The following is a 21166-nucleotide window of genomic DNA, read 5'->3' on the forward strand; positions in this document are numbered from 1 at the left end:
GGTCAAAGCGTACAAACTTTCCTTCATGTAAAACGAATCGGTTCTAGAGATACAGTGTACAGTGTGGTGACTGGACTTAATACAGTGTTATATACTTGGAATCGTCTAAGAGAATAGCTCAAAGGTGCTTTCATCACACATTAAAAAAGTTTGTGAGGAGATGGGTATGTTAATTAGCTTGATTATTAGAATAACTTCACTACGTATACCAAAGTATCACGTTTTACATCTTAAATATATACTATTTTTATTTTAAAAATGAAAAATAAAGTTTTAAAATAGAAAAATAATACGTTTTAAATGCTCCTGGAGCTGGCAGAAAGATACAAAATCTTCAAAGGCCAGAAACAATAAAACAAAACAAATTCCAGAAAGACAATTTGGTAATTGAGATAGAGTATGTCATGGAAGCATCTGCCTATCCAGGTCAGCAAATATTTTTCTGTAAAGGTCCAGATCATAAACATTTTAGGTTTCAGAGGCCATACAGTCTCAGAGGCATCCACTCAACTCTGAGACTGTGGCATGAAAACATTCACAGATAACATAAACAAAGAGCAAACGACCGTGTTTCAAAAAGATTTTACTTATATAAACAGACAGCAGGCAGAATTTAGCCTGCAAGCCACAGTTTGCCTTTCCCTCAGTATAGCCTGATTTTTCATGTTTTTCCCTCAAGAAAGAAGTCTGGTAGATGACATACTTGTCCCAGGTGATAGAATGATGCGGTAACGGTCCCAATTTCTTCACATCAGCCGGTAAACACACAGACTCCAGGCTAGACCATGTGACCTGCTGTGGTCAATGGGACCATAGTAAATGTGACACAGAAACTTGAAAAGTACTAGCAGAATGGTGCTTGTTCTCTCTTACTCTGCATCCACTATTGCGTGAATTTACCCAGGCCAGGGTGCTGAAGATATACTCATCATCCTCATTACCCTAGGCAAGAAGAGGTGATGGCAGCAATTGCCCAATATATGATGAAGCCACTGACGGCCAATTAGCGCCCGAGGAACCCAACAGTCGACTGCAGTCCCGTGAATGAACCCAGATGAAATCAGCAGAAGAACCATCCAGCTGAACTTAGTCTAAATTGCTGACCCACAGAATCATAAGCTAACAAATGATCATTTTAGAGATTATGTTTCAGGGTGATTTTTCTGCAAGAAAAGCTACATGGCATGTTCTGTAGCAAGTCTATTGTTTTCTGAAAATATAAAGTGAAAGGTCAGCAACTATATTCCTAGAAATGGGCAAGAGAAAACTGAAAAAAACACACAAAAAATTTATTTCCGTTTTGAAGATCCTGTCACCTGCCAGCAGGGACAAGTCCAGAGAGTCTTCCTACCTGAGCAGACTTCTTTATAAGTAGGATTGGGAGTATAGCCTCCTGCATAACCAACTTGAGTTGAATATACATCTTTCAGGGTCCAGAATTTCCTTTCAGCTCCCCAGAAACAGCCCATTCCTAAGAAAAACATGATAATGGTTAGTCCCTTATTAAAAACAAGGCAGTCATTGCATATCAGGAGCTCTGTCACACTAGGAAAAAGTTCTTCTTGTTATCTGGTAATCAAACATGAGTAAGATTTTATCTTTTAAAGAAGTAGAGTTTTTAATGTCTACAAAGATTTTAATTTAAGGTTGTTTTCACAGAATGTCTCTTTGCTTTTGTTATTGTTGTTCAGTCATTATGTCTCACTCTTTTTGACCCCATGCACTGCAGCATGCCGGGCTCCTCTGTCCTCCACTATCTCCCCCAGTCTGTTCAAATTCATGTCCATTGAGTCAGTGATGCTTTCTAATCATCTCATCCTCTTTGTTTTAGTCGTGTAAAAACTTTTTAAAAAACCTCAAATTTTAATAGTTTGTAAAGTTATACCTTTTGAAATAATATAGCAAAAGGATAACTGCATTTGATGAATGATTTCCACACTCAGTTCATTATGGACTTGTCAAAACATAAGAAGTTGTAGGAACAGTAGAAATTTATTTAATGATCAGTATCCTGGTCAGGCTTTCTTTAAAAATTCTAACAAAGGAAGGTAACACTAAATTACTGATTTAAATGGGAAAACATCCCCCAGATCAAAACAGATTGACACAGTATTTGATTAACAATTTCACACATGTGTTCAGTTTGAAATTTTTTTTAATTCATTAGAAACTTTCATGTGATAAATCACTGCTCACCGAAAAGAACATTTTTCTGAGTTCAATTACTGAATATGATAAAGAAAGAAAGAGACAGAGGAAGGCAGGGAAAGAGAGTAACAAATAAAGGCACAAAAGTGGTTTTCCATTCAACTAGCACACATGTGCTCACACCAGTGGTTAGGTATTAGATTCCTTTGAATATATGATGAAAACTAAGACCTACCTCCCAAGAATGCACATACTTACACTCATCTAAAATGTTGTATTACATTTCCTTGTCTCCAGATAAAGAACCTTCCTTTTTCTACCATGAATTTCTAAACTTCCACAACTATTCTGTGGTCAATTTCTAGATGTAAACAAGATTACAGCCTTACTCAAGTTTTACCTGGCTTTATTAAGTCATATATAATTAAAATATTGGGTAGAACAACCGTTATCAAATTAATATATGCCTCCTGCTTTAACAATCACTAGATCTGTTAGATTTGATGACAGAGCTAAAAGAAAAATTAGAAGTTTAGTGAAATTCTTGACACTTGTTAATATTCTACTTTAAGAATTCAGAGCAACAACAACCAAAAACAAATGTGCATGATGTTATACATTATACAAAAATACACTTGCTCAAATGTGATGTGAAACATACTAACCAAAAATAGGCTAAGTTAAAAAATATGATAGAGCCAAATGATGAAATTTAATGCAGTAAAAAGTTACTGTTGTGGTAACAATACAATATGGAAATATGTATATAACCGCATCATAATTAACCCAAAGCTAAATTTAAAAGGGAATAAGACAATTATAGGCGTATTCTTATTATAACTATGAAAAAATATTCATACCAAAATAGACTAGAAATAAATACATAAAATCATAATCATGATTATATTACAGTGGTGAGAATATACAAATTTTTTTTCAAGTTTTTATATAATAGGTTCACATTACTTTAAAAACAAAAATACATACCTTTTAAAAAGGAAAGCAAACAATTCAAAGAAAAAATAAGCATCTGCATTGTTCGAGTTACATGCCACTAAATATCATTTTTTTTTCTGTTTACCAGTGAATTGTTTGCTACTAGTGAATGTAACTGGGCTTCCCTGGTGGCTCAGAGGGTAAAGAATCTGCCTACAATGCAGGAGTGAATATGACTAGGTATTTACTGAGCATTCCTAAAAATTGACCATCCTCAAGTCTCTGGAACAAGAATCACTATTAATTTTATTTCATTACATTCCTGAGATGAGGGGACTATATTAGTCAGAGTTTTCTGAAGAAACAGAACCAACAGGATTTAAACAGATCTATATAGAGAGATTTACTATGAGGAATTTGATCCTAAGTTATGGAGGCAAGGACGTCCCATGAGCTACAGTCTGCAAGCTGGAGGCCCAGGAAAGGCATAATCTTAGTCCAAACCTGAAAGTCTGAGAGTCAGGGAATCCAATGATGTGAGTCCCAGTCTAAGTTTGAAGGCTGATAACCAGGAGAACTGATGTTTGAGGGCAGGAGGAGATGGGTGTCCCAGCTCAGACAGAGTGAATTCACCCTCCATCTCCTGTTTTGTTCTATGCAGCCCCTCAATGGACTAGATGATGCCCACTCACGCTGGTGAGGTTGATCTGTTCCATGTACTGACTCAAATGCTAAGCTCTTGCAGAAACTCTCATGGACACATCCAGAAATGACGCTTTACAGGTTTTCTGGGCATCCCAGAGCCAGGTCAAGTTGACACATAAAATGATCGGTCACAGGAATGATGACAGGGAATCTCTGGAGAAGGACGGGTGAAAAAGGAGCTGGGCAGTATTACTGCACAGAAAAGGCCACAAAGCCATCCAGGAGATGGGCAGTGTGCAAGCTGAAGGCACCTGAGCCTCTGAAGTTTGGTAGTCTGTGGGGGTTGCTGAATAAAATATTTCTGTGTCTCACAGTGACTAAGAGTGATGGTACCAAAGAGTACTGCACGCCTTCAGTATTCTCCACACACGGCATGGTGCTGTTGTCTAGTTGCTAGGTCGTGTCCAGCTCTTTGGTGACCCCACGGACTGTAGCCCTCCAGGCTCCATGGGGTTCTCCAGGCAAGAATGCTGGAGTGGGTTGCCATTCCCTTCTCCGGGAAATCTTCCTGGAACAGGGATTGAACCCATGTCTCCCACACTGCGGGTGGATTCTTTACTGCTGAGCCACCAGGGAAGCCCACACAGGGTATATAACAGGCTATTTTAGCAGCCAGCTTACCCTGATCATTGCCTACAGTCCTACTGTCTATGCCCCCAGAGTCTAAATCTCCTACATCTTCACTACATCCTCATGATATAGATTCATAAAACTTAAAACGACCAAACAAAAATCTACTGAAGGTAGAGAAATATTTACCCCCCCCCACTTTTCATTTATTGGGGATCACGAAAAGAACTCTGATAGCAAGGAGAATGAACTACCTCCATCTGGGAAAAGGTCTCCAAGAGGGGTGTGGCTGAAATCATGTCCAAGGGTATATAACCAAGGTTGATATTTCTGTAAAGGTGTTTAACTTAGGATAGGGGTGCCTGTAAGAATAAAACTCCTTGAAGCAATCAGATGTTTTATCTAGTGGCTTCCAATATAACCTAAAAGCATTCTTTTATTTGCCTTTGAGTATGTATGTGTTTAAACAAAGAGAGGTTTATTTATGGCAGAATGTCTCAGAATTTATGGGTCTAGTAAGCAACACGAATATCATCTAAAATATGTTTTATTTAAAATATTTTATATTTTAACCTTTTATTATAAATAAACCAGATACAGAAAAACCACATGCAACAAATGCGCAACTCAGTGTGTTATTATACTCGAACAGTCTAGTAACCACCACCCAGCTCAAGATTTAGAATTTGCCATCCACCCCAGGAAACCCTCCTTACATCACACCCCAGTCACAACTCTCTTTCTTCCCTCAAGGCTAACCACTGTCTGAATTTTATAGTGTTTACTTACTGATGCTTCTTTCATCATTTTATCATTCAAGGTATCCATCCTGATACTACAGTTTGGTCCTACTTATTTTAAAAATCTGATTATGGCTTTAAAATTCTTTCAATGGACAGGCTCCCACTCCATTCTAATCCTTTATCCACTGAAGAAAACTCGAGCCACTTGGTCTGCAGAATCTCCCACAGTGTAGATTTTGCCAATTGCATTCTCCTGGTGCAATTCAACCTGTTCCTCTATGCTCAATATTTCCTGCAAATTTGCTGCTGGATCCAGAGGTGTGATCCACACTCAGATTTCATCCTTTGGCAAAACTATGGGTGGTACTATGGTATGTTTTTAACTTTTTAAAAGTTTTTCCAGCTCTATTGGTATATGGTTGACATACGACATGTAAGTTTACTGTAAGGAATGTCATCACGTACTTGACACACAAACATACTGTGAAATAATTAAAGCAATAAGGTTAGTTAACACATGTATCACCTCACACGATTCCAATTTTTTGTAGTGAGACTATGTAAAACCTACTGTCTTAGCAACTTTCAATTATATAGTATTATTAGCTATAGTCACCATGGGGAATATTAGATCCCCAGAATTTACTCATCACTAGAATTTTTTATTCCCCACACACAAACTCTGGAAACCACCATTCCACTCTTTGTTCAGATGAATGTGGCGGTTTCTTTAGGTTCCAATATAAGTGAAATGATACAGTATTTGTCTTCCTCTGTACAACTTATTTCATTTAGGATAATGCCTGAAAGGTCTAGCGTGTTGTCACAAATGGCAGAATTCCTGTTTTTCGTGGCTTTTTATGGTTTTTATCATTAATATTATAGCAATTATACCATTATGTGTGTGTATATATTTACACACACATCAATAACACGCCTGGAGAATCCCAGGGACCGGGGAGCCTGGTGGGCTGCCGTCTATGGGGTCACACAGAGTCGGACACGACTGAAGCAACTTAGCAGCAGCAGCAGCAGCAACACACCGTTTTATCCATTAATCTGTTGGTAGCCACTTAGGTTGTCTCCATCTGTTGGCTACCATGGATAATGCTGAAATGAACATGGGAGAAGAGATATCTCTTTAAGACAGTGATTTCGTTTTCCTCAGATATATAACTCAGAAGTGGGACTAGTTCTAGTTCTAATTTCTGAGGAACTTCCACACTGCTTTCCGTAATGGCTGTACCAATTTATATTCCCACCAACAGTGCCCTAGGGTTCCCTTTTCTCCTTATCTATGGTATCAGTTGTAATGTCTCCTCTTTTAGAGTTTTGTTTATTTGAACCCTCTCTCCTTTATTCTTGGTTAGTCTAGCTAAAGGTTTGTCAATTTTGTTTTCTCCTTCAAGAAACCAATTCTTTGTTTCAATTGTTTTCTTCTGTTGTCTTTCTACTCTCGATTTCATTTACTTCTGCTCTGATCTTTATTATTTCCTTCCTTCTAATAACTTTGGTCTTAGAGTATTCTTTTTCTAAATCCTTAAGGTGTAAAGTAAGGCTGTTTACTTGAGATCTTTCTTTTCCTTCAATGTAGGCACTCATCACTATAAACTTCGCTTTTGGAACTGCATCCTTCTATATGGATAACAAGGTATCCAAAATAAATTATTATTTATTAAATAATCTAGTATTTCCTCATTTATCTCTAATGTCATCTCTATCCTATATCATTTTGAGTGATCCTGTTCTGGGCTATATATTATGCTCCATTCATTTGTCTATTAGGAAAAGGCATGAGCAACCCACTCCAGTACTCTTGCCTGGAAAATCCCATGGAGGAGGAGCCTGGTAGGCTGCAGTCCATGGGGTCACTAAGGGTCGGACATGACTGAGCGACTTCACTTTCACTTTTCACTTTCATGCATTGGAGAAGGAAATGGCAACCCACTCCAGTATTCTTTCCTGGAGAATCCCAGGGACACAGGAGCCTGGTGGGCTGCCGTGTATGGGGTCGCACAGAGTCGGACACGACTGACTCTGTACCAATAACACACTGGTCTTCATTCATGTATTCAACAAATATTTATTCATTGCCCACCAGGTGTCAAGAAGTACTCTAGGCACTTGAAGTACATGAATGAATAAAACAAAGAGCCTAACTTTTACAGTGCTTATACTCTAGTGGCAAAAGACAGATAATATACACTATAAATAATAAATAAGCATGTGATATGGCAAGTTAGAGGTAAGGAGCTATTTTTTTTTTTAAAAAAAAAGAAAAGTAGAACAGAGTCAGAGGGATCAGGAGTGCTGGGGAAGGTGCAATGTTAAATAAGGTTTTGGGGTGGACCTCAAAGAGGTAGTAATTGCAACAAAGACTTGAATGCAGTGAAGAGGTCACCCATTCAGTTTTCTGGGCCATGGGATGTTCTTGGAATAGAAAAGCATCACCACAAAGGCACTAAGAACATGCCTGCAACGTCTGAAGTGGCAGGAAAGACGCCAGGATGACACGCGGCGTTGGCAGAAGCAGTGAGATACAGAGCAGTAAGCTGCATCACACAGGGTCCTGGGGGCCACTGTAAGGACTTTGGACTTTACTCTGAATGAAATGGATAACCATGGCTAAGTTTTGAGCAGGAGAGGGAAATTACATAACTCGTGTTTTACGAGGTTCACTCTGGCTGTTCTCTGCTGAGAACAGACTGGAGTGGACCAAGCAGAGAAGCAGGGAGGAAACCACTGCTGTGATCCAAGTGAGAGATGATGGTGGTTTATACCAGAGAGCAGCCACATGTCATGATCAGAGGTGGGATACATTTTGTAGAACCAAAAGGATTTCCTGACAGCAGGGTTTGAGAGAAACAGAGAGGCAAGGATGATTCTAAGATTATTGGTTTGAGTGGAGAACAGTGTGGGTGGGGAAGGTTTGTAGGGAAAGATCAGGGTTTGCAATCACTTGAATTTTAATGAGGCAGAATAATTTGGTAGAGCAAGTCTTCTTATCTCACACGTCTTCAAAATTTTCTTTGCTATTCTTGACTCTTTCTGTCAACGAACATAATATAGCTGTCCATTTATTCAGGTCTTCTTGGATGTCCTTCAATACCATCTTATCGTTTCCTCCATAAAGGTCTTATATATTTTTATTACATACAGTTCTGTGTATCTTACGATTTGTGTTGCTGCTATAAACTTTCTATTATACCTTTTTATTGGTTAGAGCTGGGATATATAAAACCCGCTGATCTTAGTTTGCTTTTCATACACTCAGAAAACTTAAGAGAATTCTCTTCCTAGTTCTAATGGTTTTACTCCATGTTCTCTTTGATTTTCTATATAATACTTCATACAAATGACAATTTTGTATCTCCCTGTCCAATCATTCTTTTCCTTCTTTTATCTCATCCTATTGCATTGGCTAGGACCTTCCACACAAGGCCGAATAATGGGGGTGACAGTAGAAAGCCTTGTTTCATCCTAATGCTAGTGAGAATGCTCCAATAAGGATGAGGTTTGCTGCAGGTTTTCGGCAAATATCCTTTTTCAGGTTAGGAACATTTCCTTCCATTCTGAGTTGTAAAGAGCTTTATGCCGTGAATAAGTTTTGAGTTTTAACAATGCTTGCATCCTTTTGAGATGATCATAGAGATTCCAAGCCTTTTAATCTCTCAAAGTAATATATCACATTTATAAGTTTCTCTGAACCATCCTTCAATAAACCTTACCTACTCATAATGCATTTTAATATGAAAGAAATACTTTTATGAATATTTTACTTCAATGTTTTCATTTATGTTTGTAAGGAAAATATGTCATAATTTTATTTCCTTGTACGACCTTGTCCACAATTAGAATCAAGGTTATACTGGCCTCATAAAATGGATTGTTAACATTTTTTTCTTTTTTCTCCTATTTAACGCTGCATTAGAAAAATTTATTTGGTCCTTGGAGTTATAATAAACCTTTCTGAACCATCTAGACCTTGTGTCTTTGGAGAGGAGAGGGGAGGCATTAGGAAAAACTTTAATTGCTTCACTGCCATGAGTTTATTCAAGTGGTCCTATTTCTATTTCTGTTTTTAGACATTTTCATCACAGAACAAAATTTGGCTTTCAGTGATTCCTCCCCTTTCTTTTAGTTTTCTACATCTGCTCTTTCTTTACAATTATCTTGTTATAAAGTTTACTTTTAGTCTGTTCCTTCCCTAGTTTCTTGGTGTGAATACTTAGGTTGTTTATTTTCAAGTGTTCTTGTTTTCTGATAAACGTCTTTAAAGCTTTAGATACATCCCACATACTTAAATATGTGGTACTTTCCTCATCACTCTTTTCTAGATATTTTATAATTTCCAAGTTATTTCCTTCTAACGCAGGATTACTTAAGGGTATAAAATTTAGCTTTCAAACATATGGCCTGTTTCTTACACTGTCTCTTCATTTTTTGCTTTGCACTTAGAGAACATGGTCTTTATTGTGTTCTTTTGAAATCTGTTGAGGCAGGTGAACCTTGGATACCTGGAGCATAAGAGGTGTCATTTACAGAGTATAAAAAAATGACTCTTTAAAGAATATTTTATCTTTGGGACTTCCCTGATGGTCCAGGGGTAACGAATCCACCTGCCGATGCAGGGACATGGGTTCAATCCCTGGTCTGGGAAGATCCCACATGCCGTGGAGCAAGTAAGCCTGCGCATGGCAACTGCTGAGCCTGAGGGCCACAGCTAGAGAGTCCAAGCACCGCAGCGAAAGATCCTGCGTGCCGTAACTAAGACTGATGCCGCCCAGTAAATACACAGAAATTATGTGTCTTAAAAAAAGTACATGTGTAGTGACCCATGCTTCTTTCACATTTTATCCAAATGCTTCCTCTCTTCCAGCTCTTTGCCCTACCGTTAGATATTACTCAGAACAGAACCATGTTCCCAGTCATTTCCAGAGCTACCTCCATGAGCGGGATCTCAGAAAGTCAGACAGGACAGCAAGAGAGACACAGCCTTCCCACTCCTGAGATCACAGGCTCCCCCTCTTCCTCAGCTCCTTTGCAGTTTGACAGCTCAAGCTCACAAAGTCACTTTGCCTGTTTTAACTTGCTGTAAGGTCCACGTTTACACTTGCCTTTTTATGCCTTTAAAGCAGCCTTTTTCTATACGGTTCAAACCACATATCATCTATTTGGAAATGGCTCTGAACCCATAGGTCTAACCCCTGACCACCCAGCTAAGAAAGCTTTAGAAAGATGCATTTCCAACTCCCTCCTGTGTTATCTCCACCTGGAAGGCCCCCTGACATCCTGAATTCAAAACATCTAATACTTAATTGACCAAGCAAGCCAGCATCGTTTCTATGTCTCTGTTTTAATGTTACTGGCATTTTCCTAGACCCTTCATAGGAAATCTGGGAGTCTCTGCTATTCTTTCCTTTCACTTGTCTCAGCCTCAGCAGTTTCCTGGGGCCCAGCCCCTCACACTGTCACCCCTTTGCCCCCACCATCCTAGTCCCGATCAGCTGCTGCCTCTTCAACTGTCCTCCTACCTCAGCTTTGCTCCCTCACCCCACCCACTGCTTTCAAGTCAATTTCCATCACAGACACTTTCAAATTTGCTCTTTGTCTTCTTTAAAATCATGAGTAGGTAACATGTAAGAATCTTGGGACTTGCCAGATGGTGCAGCAGAAAAGAATCTGCCTGCAATGCAGGAGCCACAGGAGACTCAGGTTCAATCCTTGGATTGGGAAGAGCCTGATAGCTTACGGTGAACGGTCTCCAAAGAAGATTTAACTTCGGGACCAGGGACCAGGCTTGATCACTCATGAGCTTTCGTATAGCAGAGTTTTATTAAAGCATAAAAAGGGACAGAGAAAACTTCTGACATAGACATCAAAAGCGGGATAGAGAGTGCCCCCCTGCTAGTCTTAGAAAGCTATTTTATGTCTGTTAGAAAGTTATTAATCAGATAAGAGAGACACCTCAAGGCTGAGGGAGTTTCACCAGGCCCCTCTCCCACAATACGCATTTTTGAGATAGGAAGGCACGAGGTGTGTCATCCCCCGGCCATAAAACAATTGATATGAATACTGGTTTGTTGAGCTATTATCAGCCAAAAGTTAGTCTTAGGCGGAACCATTTTGAAGAAAGGCAAATTCCAAAGCAAATACATAGTTTCATTAACACAGCTTAAAAAAAAATTTCCGCAAGAAAAATGCATTGGTTAGCTCAAGGTTTGAGAACGGTTAAGTTCAGGTGGAACCAGGTGTCATCATAGCAACACAGAATTTTAAGAGACACTTGCAGCCTATGTCCTCCCTTTGGAGACCCCTGGCCTTCCTGCCTGTTAACTTCTCAATCCCCTGGAGGAGGGCATGGCAACCCGCTCCAGTATTCTTGCCTAGAGAATCCCATGGACAAAGGAGCCTGGCTGGCTACAGTCCTTGAAGTCACAAAGAGTTGGACTCAACTGAGAGACTGAACACACACACACACACATCATATTAAATAATTCAGTAAGATGCTTTACATATCACAACTTTTACTTGAAAACTATACAATTTTAACACACCTTCTGCTAGAAGGAAACCATACAGCAATCAGAATCTGTTTGATATTATCAGTGTTTGGTAACAGTTAATTACCTTCTGTCCACGTCATTCCTAATACCACTTTAATTTTATTAAGCATTCTTTGCAGTCTCTTCCCACATTTAAAACATGTCCATATAGACACATTGTGCTGCTGTTCCATGATGAATGCAGCTCCCAGGTCTTTATACACGTTGCTGTGTTTCACCCTCTACCCTGGGAATAGCCTCTGAAGAGCAGTAGATCTTTATTCACCAAGAGGATTCAAGAATGAGAATTCCAAAGTTGTAAGGGACCCGATCTCTCACGTAGCTTAAAGGCCCTGCTGGTATTTTTTTTTTTAAGACTTTTTTTTAATGCAGACTATTTTTAAAGTCTTCATTGAATCTGTTACAATACTGCTTCTGTTTTATGTTGTGTGTTTTTTTTAGGCCCAGGACATGTGGGATCTTAGGTCCCCAACCAGGGATAGAACCTGCAACCCCTGCATTGGAAAGCGAAGTCTTAACCACTGGACCACCAGGGAAGTCCCAAGACCCTGCTATTAATATTATTAAAACATTCCTCAACATCATGGCAAACAGTTGAACTGCCATTAACCTTGAAGCAGTCCAGTCCACCCCTGTAGATCTAACGACATTTAGGAAGCTCTTTTCTCCACTGAGCGAAAACCCTAGCGTGCTCCCTCCTCCACTCTGATCCTCTCCTGTGAGGTCATACAGGACAAATTTAGTCCCTCTTCCTCAGGACAACTTTTCAACCCTTTGGGCATCTGAAGGCTCTGGTAACTCCATGAACCTCCTCTTGTAAGCTGATTACAGCATCTTCATCTGTTCCTCACTACACGTATTTCTGAATCCGCTCACCATGTGCTTTCCTCAGAGTGTGCTCGCTGTGTCTGGGCCCCTTCAAGGACAGTGGAGCCACAACCACTCCCCAGGAATGGGCTGATGAGGCAGTGGTGCCCTGGACAGGATGACCCTGGCCATGTCAGCACTGGAAAGCCTATAGGCTTCACAAACCAGCTCATTGGAAGCATCATGGTCCTCCCAGCTGCTGGAAAGCAAGTGGTTGCTAGCTGGACTAGAGGAAAATCGATGATGGATGGACAGCAGCACTTCGATTCAGGAGAAGCACGCTCTTCCTGTGAAGGTGAACACAAGGCTGAAGACCAAGCCAGGTTAGTGTGAGCGGTCCGTTTTATTGGGGCCTGACAAATACGTTCAACACCTTGCCTGGGGCAAAGAAAAGAAAGCCTTAAGAAAAAAAAATAGCATTCAGTTTTCCTCGGAAGCATCCGTTAGTATTTCTATTTCCTAGATATGTCTGTTCATGGGCCGTGCCTTCTCTAGGCACTTGCAAATTTGTTTTCCCTTCTACAGTGGGTGAGAGATTGATGGAATTTCAGTGAACAAATGAACACGACATTTGCCAGTGGGTGCTGATTAACACAGCAGAAGGCCTTCAGTTCTAGCTGAATCCTAAGAGAAAATGTAGGACACGTGGAGGCGGAAAAGAAATTCCAGATGAAGGAATTTTCCTGTAAGGCCGCCCAGATAATCTGCAACCACGAAGTACAATGGGACCATCTTATCTTTCCTGAGAAACAGAAAAACATTAAAGGGAGGCTCAGGTCAGCCTGGATCATTCCACTTCATCAAGAAGGAACGATATGGTACAGCTGGGAGGACAGTTGGTGAAAAGCATCTCTATGGTTCTTGTTGCTCTTAAGATAAAGCACAATTTCCTTAACCTGGCTAACTGGGTGGGTAGTGATGCCAGCTAACCACAATGAGGATTAAGTTTAGCAGAAGAAAGAAATTATTACCTGTTGAGTGCCTACGATGATATGGCCATTGTGACTCTATAAAATGCACGTAGTCTATACCATTGAGACCTGCCCTGTGAGAAAGTTATCATTATTTTCATTTAATAAATGATGATTCCAGGATGCAGATTGCAATGATTTCCTGGTGAGAAGGAGAGCTAGGATCTGAACCCAGGTCTGAGTCCATCTCAACACACTGTCACCATGGAACAAGAAAAGGGGGAACAACGCCTTCTAGAAGGAGTTCAGAGAGTGAAATGGGGAAACGGGTGGCCTTTGAGAAAAGCAGACCCTCCCCACTGTATATTCATCCATGTTTATTAATATTTGTTGTTGTTTCTGTTCCATCACTAAGTCTTTATGCCCACGCAAAACTTTATTCCTTGGTCCTGATTTGAGCCTTGCGTTTGACTCTCCAGTTTTGGCATTTATCTTGACTACCTCCCAATAATATTTCATCAAATTTATAGCTATTATTTCCTCAAATATGTATTTCTGCCCCAGTATCTCTCTCTGGGCTCCTTCTGACACTCCAATTACACATACATTAGACCAACTGACATGGTCTCATAATTACCAAGGCTCTCTTCATTTTTTAAAATTATTTTTTCTCTCTGTCCCTTTGTGTAGATAATTTCTATTGACTTGTCTTCAAGTTTACTGATCACTTCTAATGTAAAGTCCAATCTCCTGTTAAGATAACCCAGTAATAGCTCTTTAAATTTCAGATGCTGTGTTTTTCAGTCCTAGAAATTCTATTTCATTATTTTATAGTTTACATTTCTCTGTTGATATTACTCTATTACCCTACTCTGTCCATCTTTTTCCTGTAAACTGCTTCACGTATTTATAATATCTATTTTAGGTCCTAGTCTGCTAATTTAAACATCAGACTCATCTCTTGGTCTGCTTCTATTGACTTTTTTCCTTTAACTATTAATCTCTTTTGTTTGTTTCTTTCTATTACTCCTTCCTAATGGAATGTTTCCCACTGACTTACCGGTACTCTAGCCGCCCTTAGACTCTGCCCCTTCACCCTAGTAAGGGAGGCACTTTCTATTTGCCTGCTTGCTCTTACTCTTTTAAATAAGCAACTGTGAACTTTTGGAAGTGCCCTCAGGGAAAAAGCTGGTTCAGTGTGGTGCTTACCAAGTTTGTTTCCCTTATTTCAAGAACTGTGTTCCCTCCAGGTTCTGCCCAGAGCCATACTTGGATGCCCTTCAGTGGCTCAGATGGTAAAGAATCTGCCCGCAATGCAGAAAACCTGGGTTCAATTCCTGGGTCGGGAAGATCCCCTGAAGAAGGGAATGGTTACCCACTCCAGTATTCTTGCCTGGAGAATTCCATGGACAGGGGAGCCTAGCAGGCTACAATCCATAGGGTCACAAAGAGTTGGACATGACTGAACGACTAACACACACACATAATGGTTTAATAATATTGTGTTAGTTACTGCTGTATGACAACATGAATCAGCTATACATATATACATATGTGTATATATATATATATATATATACACACACCCTCTTAGACCTCCCTCCCACCCACCTCCCATCCCACCCACCTCCCGTCCCACCCTTCTAGGTCATCACAGAGTACTAGCTAAGCTCCCTGTGCTATATTTCCTTGCCCTTAAAAAAAAAAAAAAAAAAAAAACTGTTGCATTGGGCATAAGAAATTTCATTCATAGGAATTACTTTACTTTTACTTACTTTAGTTATACACAGCATTATTCCAAAAGAAGAATTTGGGAGAACTTACCAAAAAACATATTAAATAATAAATAATAAAAATAAAATGAGACCAAAAATGAGTCAGTAAATAGCTTCCCTTCTTGAATCTCAAAATGTTTGGCAGTGAGAACCACAGACGGTTTTACCTACTCTGTCTGTAAAAACTGGAAAGCAGAGAAAACGCACCCTGATAAATATGTCTCCTGTTACCTCCAACACAGTCACAATATTAAGCCAAAAACATGAAAAAGAGCTCCAGGTGAGAGAGCCCAGCTGCTAGTCTTTGCAGTGGGCAGCATTCCTGGGAAGGCTTTGTCACTTCTTGGATCCTCATACATTGTCATCATTTTGATATTGTGAAAGCATGTCACCTCTAGAAGCAAGCCAGCCCCGAGCCCTTATGCCCTCTCTGGAGTTGATTTTACACCCTGGGCTGTGGAAGTTCAGGACTGGGACATGCCCAGGAGCATCTGGTCACAAGATCTGGGGCGAGAACTGGAGAGAAGATGGTGGCCCCTCAGATCCAGCTTTGCTTCTGCCACCTGACCGTGCGCCTGTTTCTTTGTTTTACCCAAATCTGTTGAGGCAATCTGTCTACTGTGATTATATTTTCAAATGTTTGACCAAATGGTTACAAGTTTTAATAAGTTGATTAAATGCCCAAGTGAAAATGGTCATTCAGCCCAATTAAAGAGGTTTCCATCACTTGTTAAATCACTTTTGACTTAAGCAACTATACTTAAACATGCTTCTGACTCATGAATATACATTTAATCCATATTCAGATACATGGAGCAAAACAGTAAACATAGGGAAAAAAATGAAGTTGCCTTCCTAATCAACTGGAGATCAAGGTAACCAAATTGTTGACAAAGGGAAGTTTCTTTTTTTAGAAATATTCTAGGCCATCAGATCAGATCAGTTGCTCAGTCGTGTCCAACTCCTTGCGACCCCATGAATCGAAGCACGCCAGGCCTCCCTGTCCATCACCAACTACCAGAGTTCACTCAGACTCATGTCCATGGAGTCAGTGATGCCATCCAGCCATCTCATCCTCTGTTGTCCCCTTCTCCTCTTGCCCCCAATCCCTCCCAGCATCAGAGTCTTTTCCAATGAGTCAACTCTTCGCATGAGGTGGCCAAAGTACTGGAGTTTCAGCTTTAGCATTCTAGGCCATAAATAAAGGGAAATGCAAGAATTTAAATACCACCATCTTGCAGCTTCTAGTAAAATAACAGATTAAGACAATGATCATTAGGGGCTGCTGACATCACCAAAAGAGAGAGAACCGGTTATTCAATGCCTCCTGGATGCTTACACACCCCACCTATGGATTCTGATCAGTCTTCTAATTTCCGATTTGCAGAAAATACAGAGGCTTTACAAGCATGTTCACGCAATCCAGGCTGAAGGAGACAGTACCAGAATAAATGATCTAGTTTTTTAAACAAATAAATTATAAGGAAAAATAGATAGAAGGGTGAATTTATAGACTAAAAGAGACTAAATCAATTGCAGTATATGGACTCTATTTGGATCTTGATTCAAAGGGATGGTTTGAAAAAACATTTATGAGACAAGAGTAGAAATATGCACTCATGGGATATTTGATGATATTATGGAACTATTTTTTGAGGTATGATAATGGCATTGTGGTACGTTTTCTTAAAATCTGCTCTTAGAAAGAGATATGTGCCTAACTATTCCTGGATGAAATGATATGATACCTGAGATTTGCTGTGAAACAACCTGGGATGCAGAAGAGAGAGTGAGTAGGAACAGAGATGAAGCACATTATCCCTGAGTGTCAACTGCTGAAGCTGAGTTAGTGAGGCTTCACTATATTAGTCTACTTTTACACACGGTTGAGATTTTTCATAATAAAGAATGAAAAATTAAACATTTTTTAAAACTCCACTGAAAGAAATAACAGGGCTCACGCTCAGTCACTCAGTCGTGTCCGACTCTTTGTGACCCCATGGACTGTAGCCTGCCAGGCTCCTCTGTCCATGGGATTCTCCAGGCACAAATACTGGAATGGGTTGCCATTCCCTGCTCCAGGGGATCTTCCCCATCCAGGCATCGAACCCGGGTCTCCTGCATTGCAGGCGGATTCTTGACCGTCTGAGCTATTGGGGAAGCCCATCACCTAACTCCAAAGATGTCTGTGAATTCTGAGTTCTTCAGGGACTTCTCTGCAACTTTTGGTGGGAGGGTGTGCTTACTTTCTGGTTCTTACAAGTGTTCCACGTGGTTGGGGTTGAGGGATACGTGATCTCCAGACTAGTCAAGGGTTACTTTATCAGACACTATTTGACCCACTGCTTCCTACCAAGGGTGCAGTTGCTTTCTCCAGATACAGAAATCCCCACCCACCTCCAGCTGCCATGCTCTCACCCTCCCCACCCCAGGACGGGCGTCTCCGACACCACGCCTGTGCCTTCTGGACCAGGACCAGGGCCAGGACAATCCTGGGCAGTGCCACACACAACAAAAGGAATTTTCAACATGGCACTTTGAAAAGTCTCTCCCCGCCTTGTCCCTGTTATTAGACCTTTCCACACTCAAAAAGGAAATGAAAGCTGAGATCATTACATACATGCAAAAGACACATAAAATAAAATGTGCCTTAAAGCATGTCTCCACATGACCAGCTACATGTCCCTTAAAGGTGTCTCAGATTACCCTGGGGAAGGCCTATTTTGGCTTCCCCAAGTGCCTCCTCACTTCAGAAGTTCGCACCAGTGAGCAGCCTGCTGTTCTAACCATCTTGTGAATTTAGATTGTTTGGTTAATTATAAACACATTTCAAAGTCATTCTTTCTGGCCTTTTCCTTGGAATGAGTGACTGCTGCTCCGCAGCTCACAGAATAGTCTTCCATAGTTTTCAGTCAAGGTTCAGGGAGAAATATGCCACACCGGGATTTGATTATTTACCAACATAATGTTGGATCCTGGCCAACGAGACACCAATATATTTTTCCTTTGAAGTCTGACATATTGCCTGCTGCTTTCAATGCTGTGTTCTTGGCCAGGAGACAAAATAACTGTGGCTGTTTCAAAAATCACCTCTGATTCAAGTCGGGGCAGGGAGGGGGGTGCAGATATCTTATGATTGGTTCATTTTACAGACAATGAGCCCTTCTCCTACAGAAGGTGTGTCCCCTGGGGTGGGGCAGGTCTATGGGCCTCTGACAGCCACTGGCCCCTGCTCTGGGATCAGTCCTCCCACACAGCTAGTTGGGAAAGAGTTTAGCAAATTCTTGGCTCTGTGGCTAGAAACAGAGAAGTGTAACAAGATCACAGTACATTCTCATGATGTCTTGGGTTGTCTTTTGCTTCCTCTTGTTTGAAGAGCCCAAAAGACTATGACACAGAGAACAGGTTTTGTAGTAGTTTGAGTTTCCAGAGCTATCTCTGTCAGGATCAGTTCAGTTCAGTCGCTCAGTCGTATCCAACTCTTTGTGACCCCATGGACTGAAGCATGGCAGGCTTCCCTGTCCGTCACCAACTCCCGGAGCTTACTCAAACTCATGTCCACCGAGTTTGCTGATGCCATCCAACCATCTCATCCTCTGTCATCCCCTTCTCCTCCCACCTTCAATCTTTCCCAGCATCAGGGTCTTTTCAAATGAGTCAATTCTTCACACCAGGTGACCAAAGTATTGGAGTTTCAGCTTCAGCATCAGTCCTTCCAATGAATATTCAGGATTGATTTCCTTTAGGATGGACTGCTTGGATCTCCTTGCAGTCCAACGGACTCTCAAGAGTCTCCTCCAACACCACAGTTCAAAAGCATCAATTCTTCGGTGCTCAGCTTTCTTTATAGTCCAACTCTCACATCCATACATGACCACTGGAAAAACCATAGCTTTGGCTAGACAGGCCTTTGTTGGCAAAGTAATGTCTCTGCTTTTTAATATGCTGTCTAGGTTGGTCATATCTTTTCTTCCAACAAGCAAGTATCTTCTAATTTCATGGCTGCAGTCACCATCTGCAGTGATATTGAGCCCCCCAAAATAAAGTCTGTCACTGTTTCCACTGCTTCCCCATCTATTTGCCATGAAGTGATGGGACCAGATGCCATGATCTTAGTTTTCTGAATATTGATCTGCCAGGCTGGGGGGAGCCTAAAACCCAGAATAACCTTAAGAATTCCCTGAGCTACTTCTGCTGTTGTTGTTTGTCATCTATCATTTCCCGACCACTGCAGCCTCTCACTGCAGAATTTTTTCCTCTCACCAAACTGCCTAGATGGGGGTTTCTAAATGACAGCACCGAAGAATTTACAGTTAGAAGTAATTTTTTTCAAAATGGTTTAACACTCTGAAACAAAGACAATTCTCATTAATTGAGAAGAAAACCTCTTAAAAGTTATTTACTTCCACTTCCCAACTAGGTAGAATTGATTTCCCATTTGAATACCTCTACCGATGAAGAGTTCATCACCCTACATCACTGGACAGAGTGTGTTAGTTGCTCAGTTGTGTACGACTCTGTGCAACACCATGGACTGTAGCCCATCAGGCTCCTCTGTCCATGGGATTCTCTAAGCAAGAATACTGGAGTGGGTTGCCATGTCCTCCTCCAGGAGATCTTCCTGACCCAGGGTTCAAACCTGCATCTCCTGTATCTCCTGCATTGCTGACGGATTCTTTATCCACTGAGCCACCAGGGAAGCCCCATTGGACGGTACTAGTACAATATTAGAATTGCAAAGGTATAATCGGATAATTCCCCATCTCTTACTTAAGTGCTATAAGCCAGGTATATATATGAATTAACTGTTCATTTCAGGTCATTCAAAAGAATATAACAACAGCCAGGTATAAATATGAACTAACTATTCATTTCAAGGCATTTAGAAAGAATATAACAACAGCCAGGTATACTGAGTAAAATCTTGGAAGTTAGTGTAACTACTGGTATTGACTCTATGTGGTACAAAAGGGAAGGCTACTGCGTTGGAATTTTTATTTCCTTTTATATCTCTAAGTTCATTATTTTTCAATGCAGCTTTACTCAATGTGTTTATTATTCTTGGCACAATAGCTTATAATACACACTCTCATTAGGATTCTTTTGTGTGTGTACGTGTATGTGTGTATAGCACAGGGAACTCTACCCAATGCTTCATGGTGACCTAAATGAGAAGGAAATCCAAAAAAGAGGGGATATATGTGTACATGTGGCTGATTCACTTTGCTGTGCAGCAGAAAGTAACACAATATTATAAAGCAACTCCATTCCAATAAAAATTTTAAAATATATAACATTTTTTAACAGCACCCTTTTCACTCCTAAAAGTATCTGAGTTTGGATAATAAGTGTTATGATCAAGTATTGAACTCAAAAGTTTTAAAACTCTGTATCTCACTTTTTCAGATTGCACTAAAACTCTTCACATATTAAGGCTGGCGCCCCACACACCCCTGATTTCTCTGCACTCTTCTCAATGAACAAATTCCTATCTTATTTGGAAATGATAACTCTTCCTGACGATGGAGTACCTTTAGTAAACTGAATAGCTGTTCCATACTTGAGAATGACCACTACAGAGGCAGGGGCTCGTGCTCTTTGCCTGGGTGGAGGGGTCCTCTGTTCACTTTCATTAAGATACGGAGAGCTGGAGAGGACCCTTCAAAGTCAGGCACAGCGTGTGGGCAACTGTCACGTGGATGTCCTTGTGCCAGAGGAAGCACTCCCTTTACTTGACCGGCTCTCTTTCATCTTTGGGTGCCTCAGTTTTTCCGTCTCTAAAAGCTCCCAGTGATGCCCACTTCACAGGGCTGTGGTGTGATCAAAGGGCTGGCTGCCATTGGGCACTCAGCCGCCAGGAACAAAGACACTCAGTAATTGCAAAATGTTCGGGTCCACTTCCCCGGCCTGTGAAAAAGGGGCTCCCACTGACTTGAAAGACAGCA

General features: G+C 40.7%; 1 protein-coding gene across 4 annotated transcripts in view; it reads right to left on the reverse strand.

The window, feature by feature from the left end:
* MSRA (methionine sulfoxide reductase A) overlaps positions 1–21166 on the reverse strand; it is a 381803-nt gene that overhangs the window by 193073 nt on the left and 167564 nt on the right. For 3 of the 4 annotated variants that reach the window (XM_025281356.3, XM_006064312.4, XM_006064314.4), the window contains exon 3: positions 1352–1471. The exons of the other annotated variant lie outside the window; for it this stretch is intronic. In XM_025281356.3, the coding sequence (XP_025137141.1) occupies positions 1352–1471 (120 nt within the window). The remainder of the gene's footprint in view (positions 1–1351; positions 1472–21166) is intronic. 4 annotated transcript variants of the gene reach the window in all.

This window comes from Bubalus bubalis, chromosome 3, assembly GCF_019923935.1.
Source record: "Bubalus bubalis isolate 160015118507 breed Murrah chromosome 3, NDDB_SH_1, whole genome shotgun sequence".
NCBI classification, from domain to species: domain Eukaryota; kingdom Metazoa; phylum Chordata; class Mammalia; order Artiodactyla; family Bovidae; genus Bubalus; species Bubalus bubalis.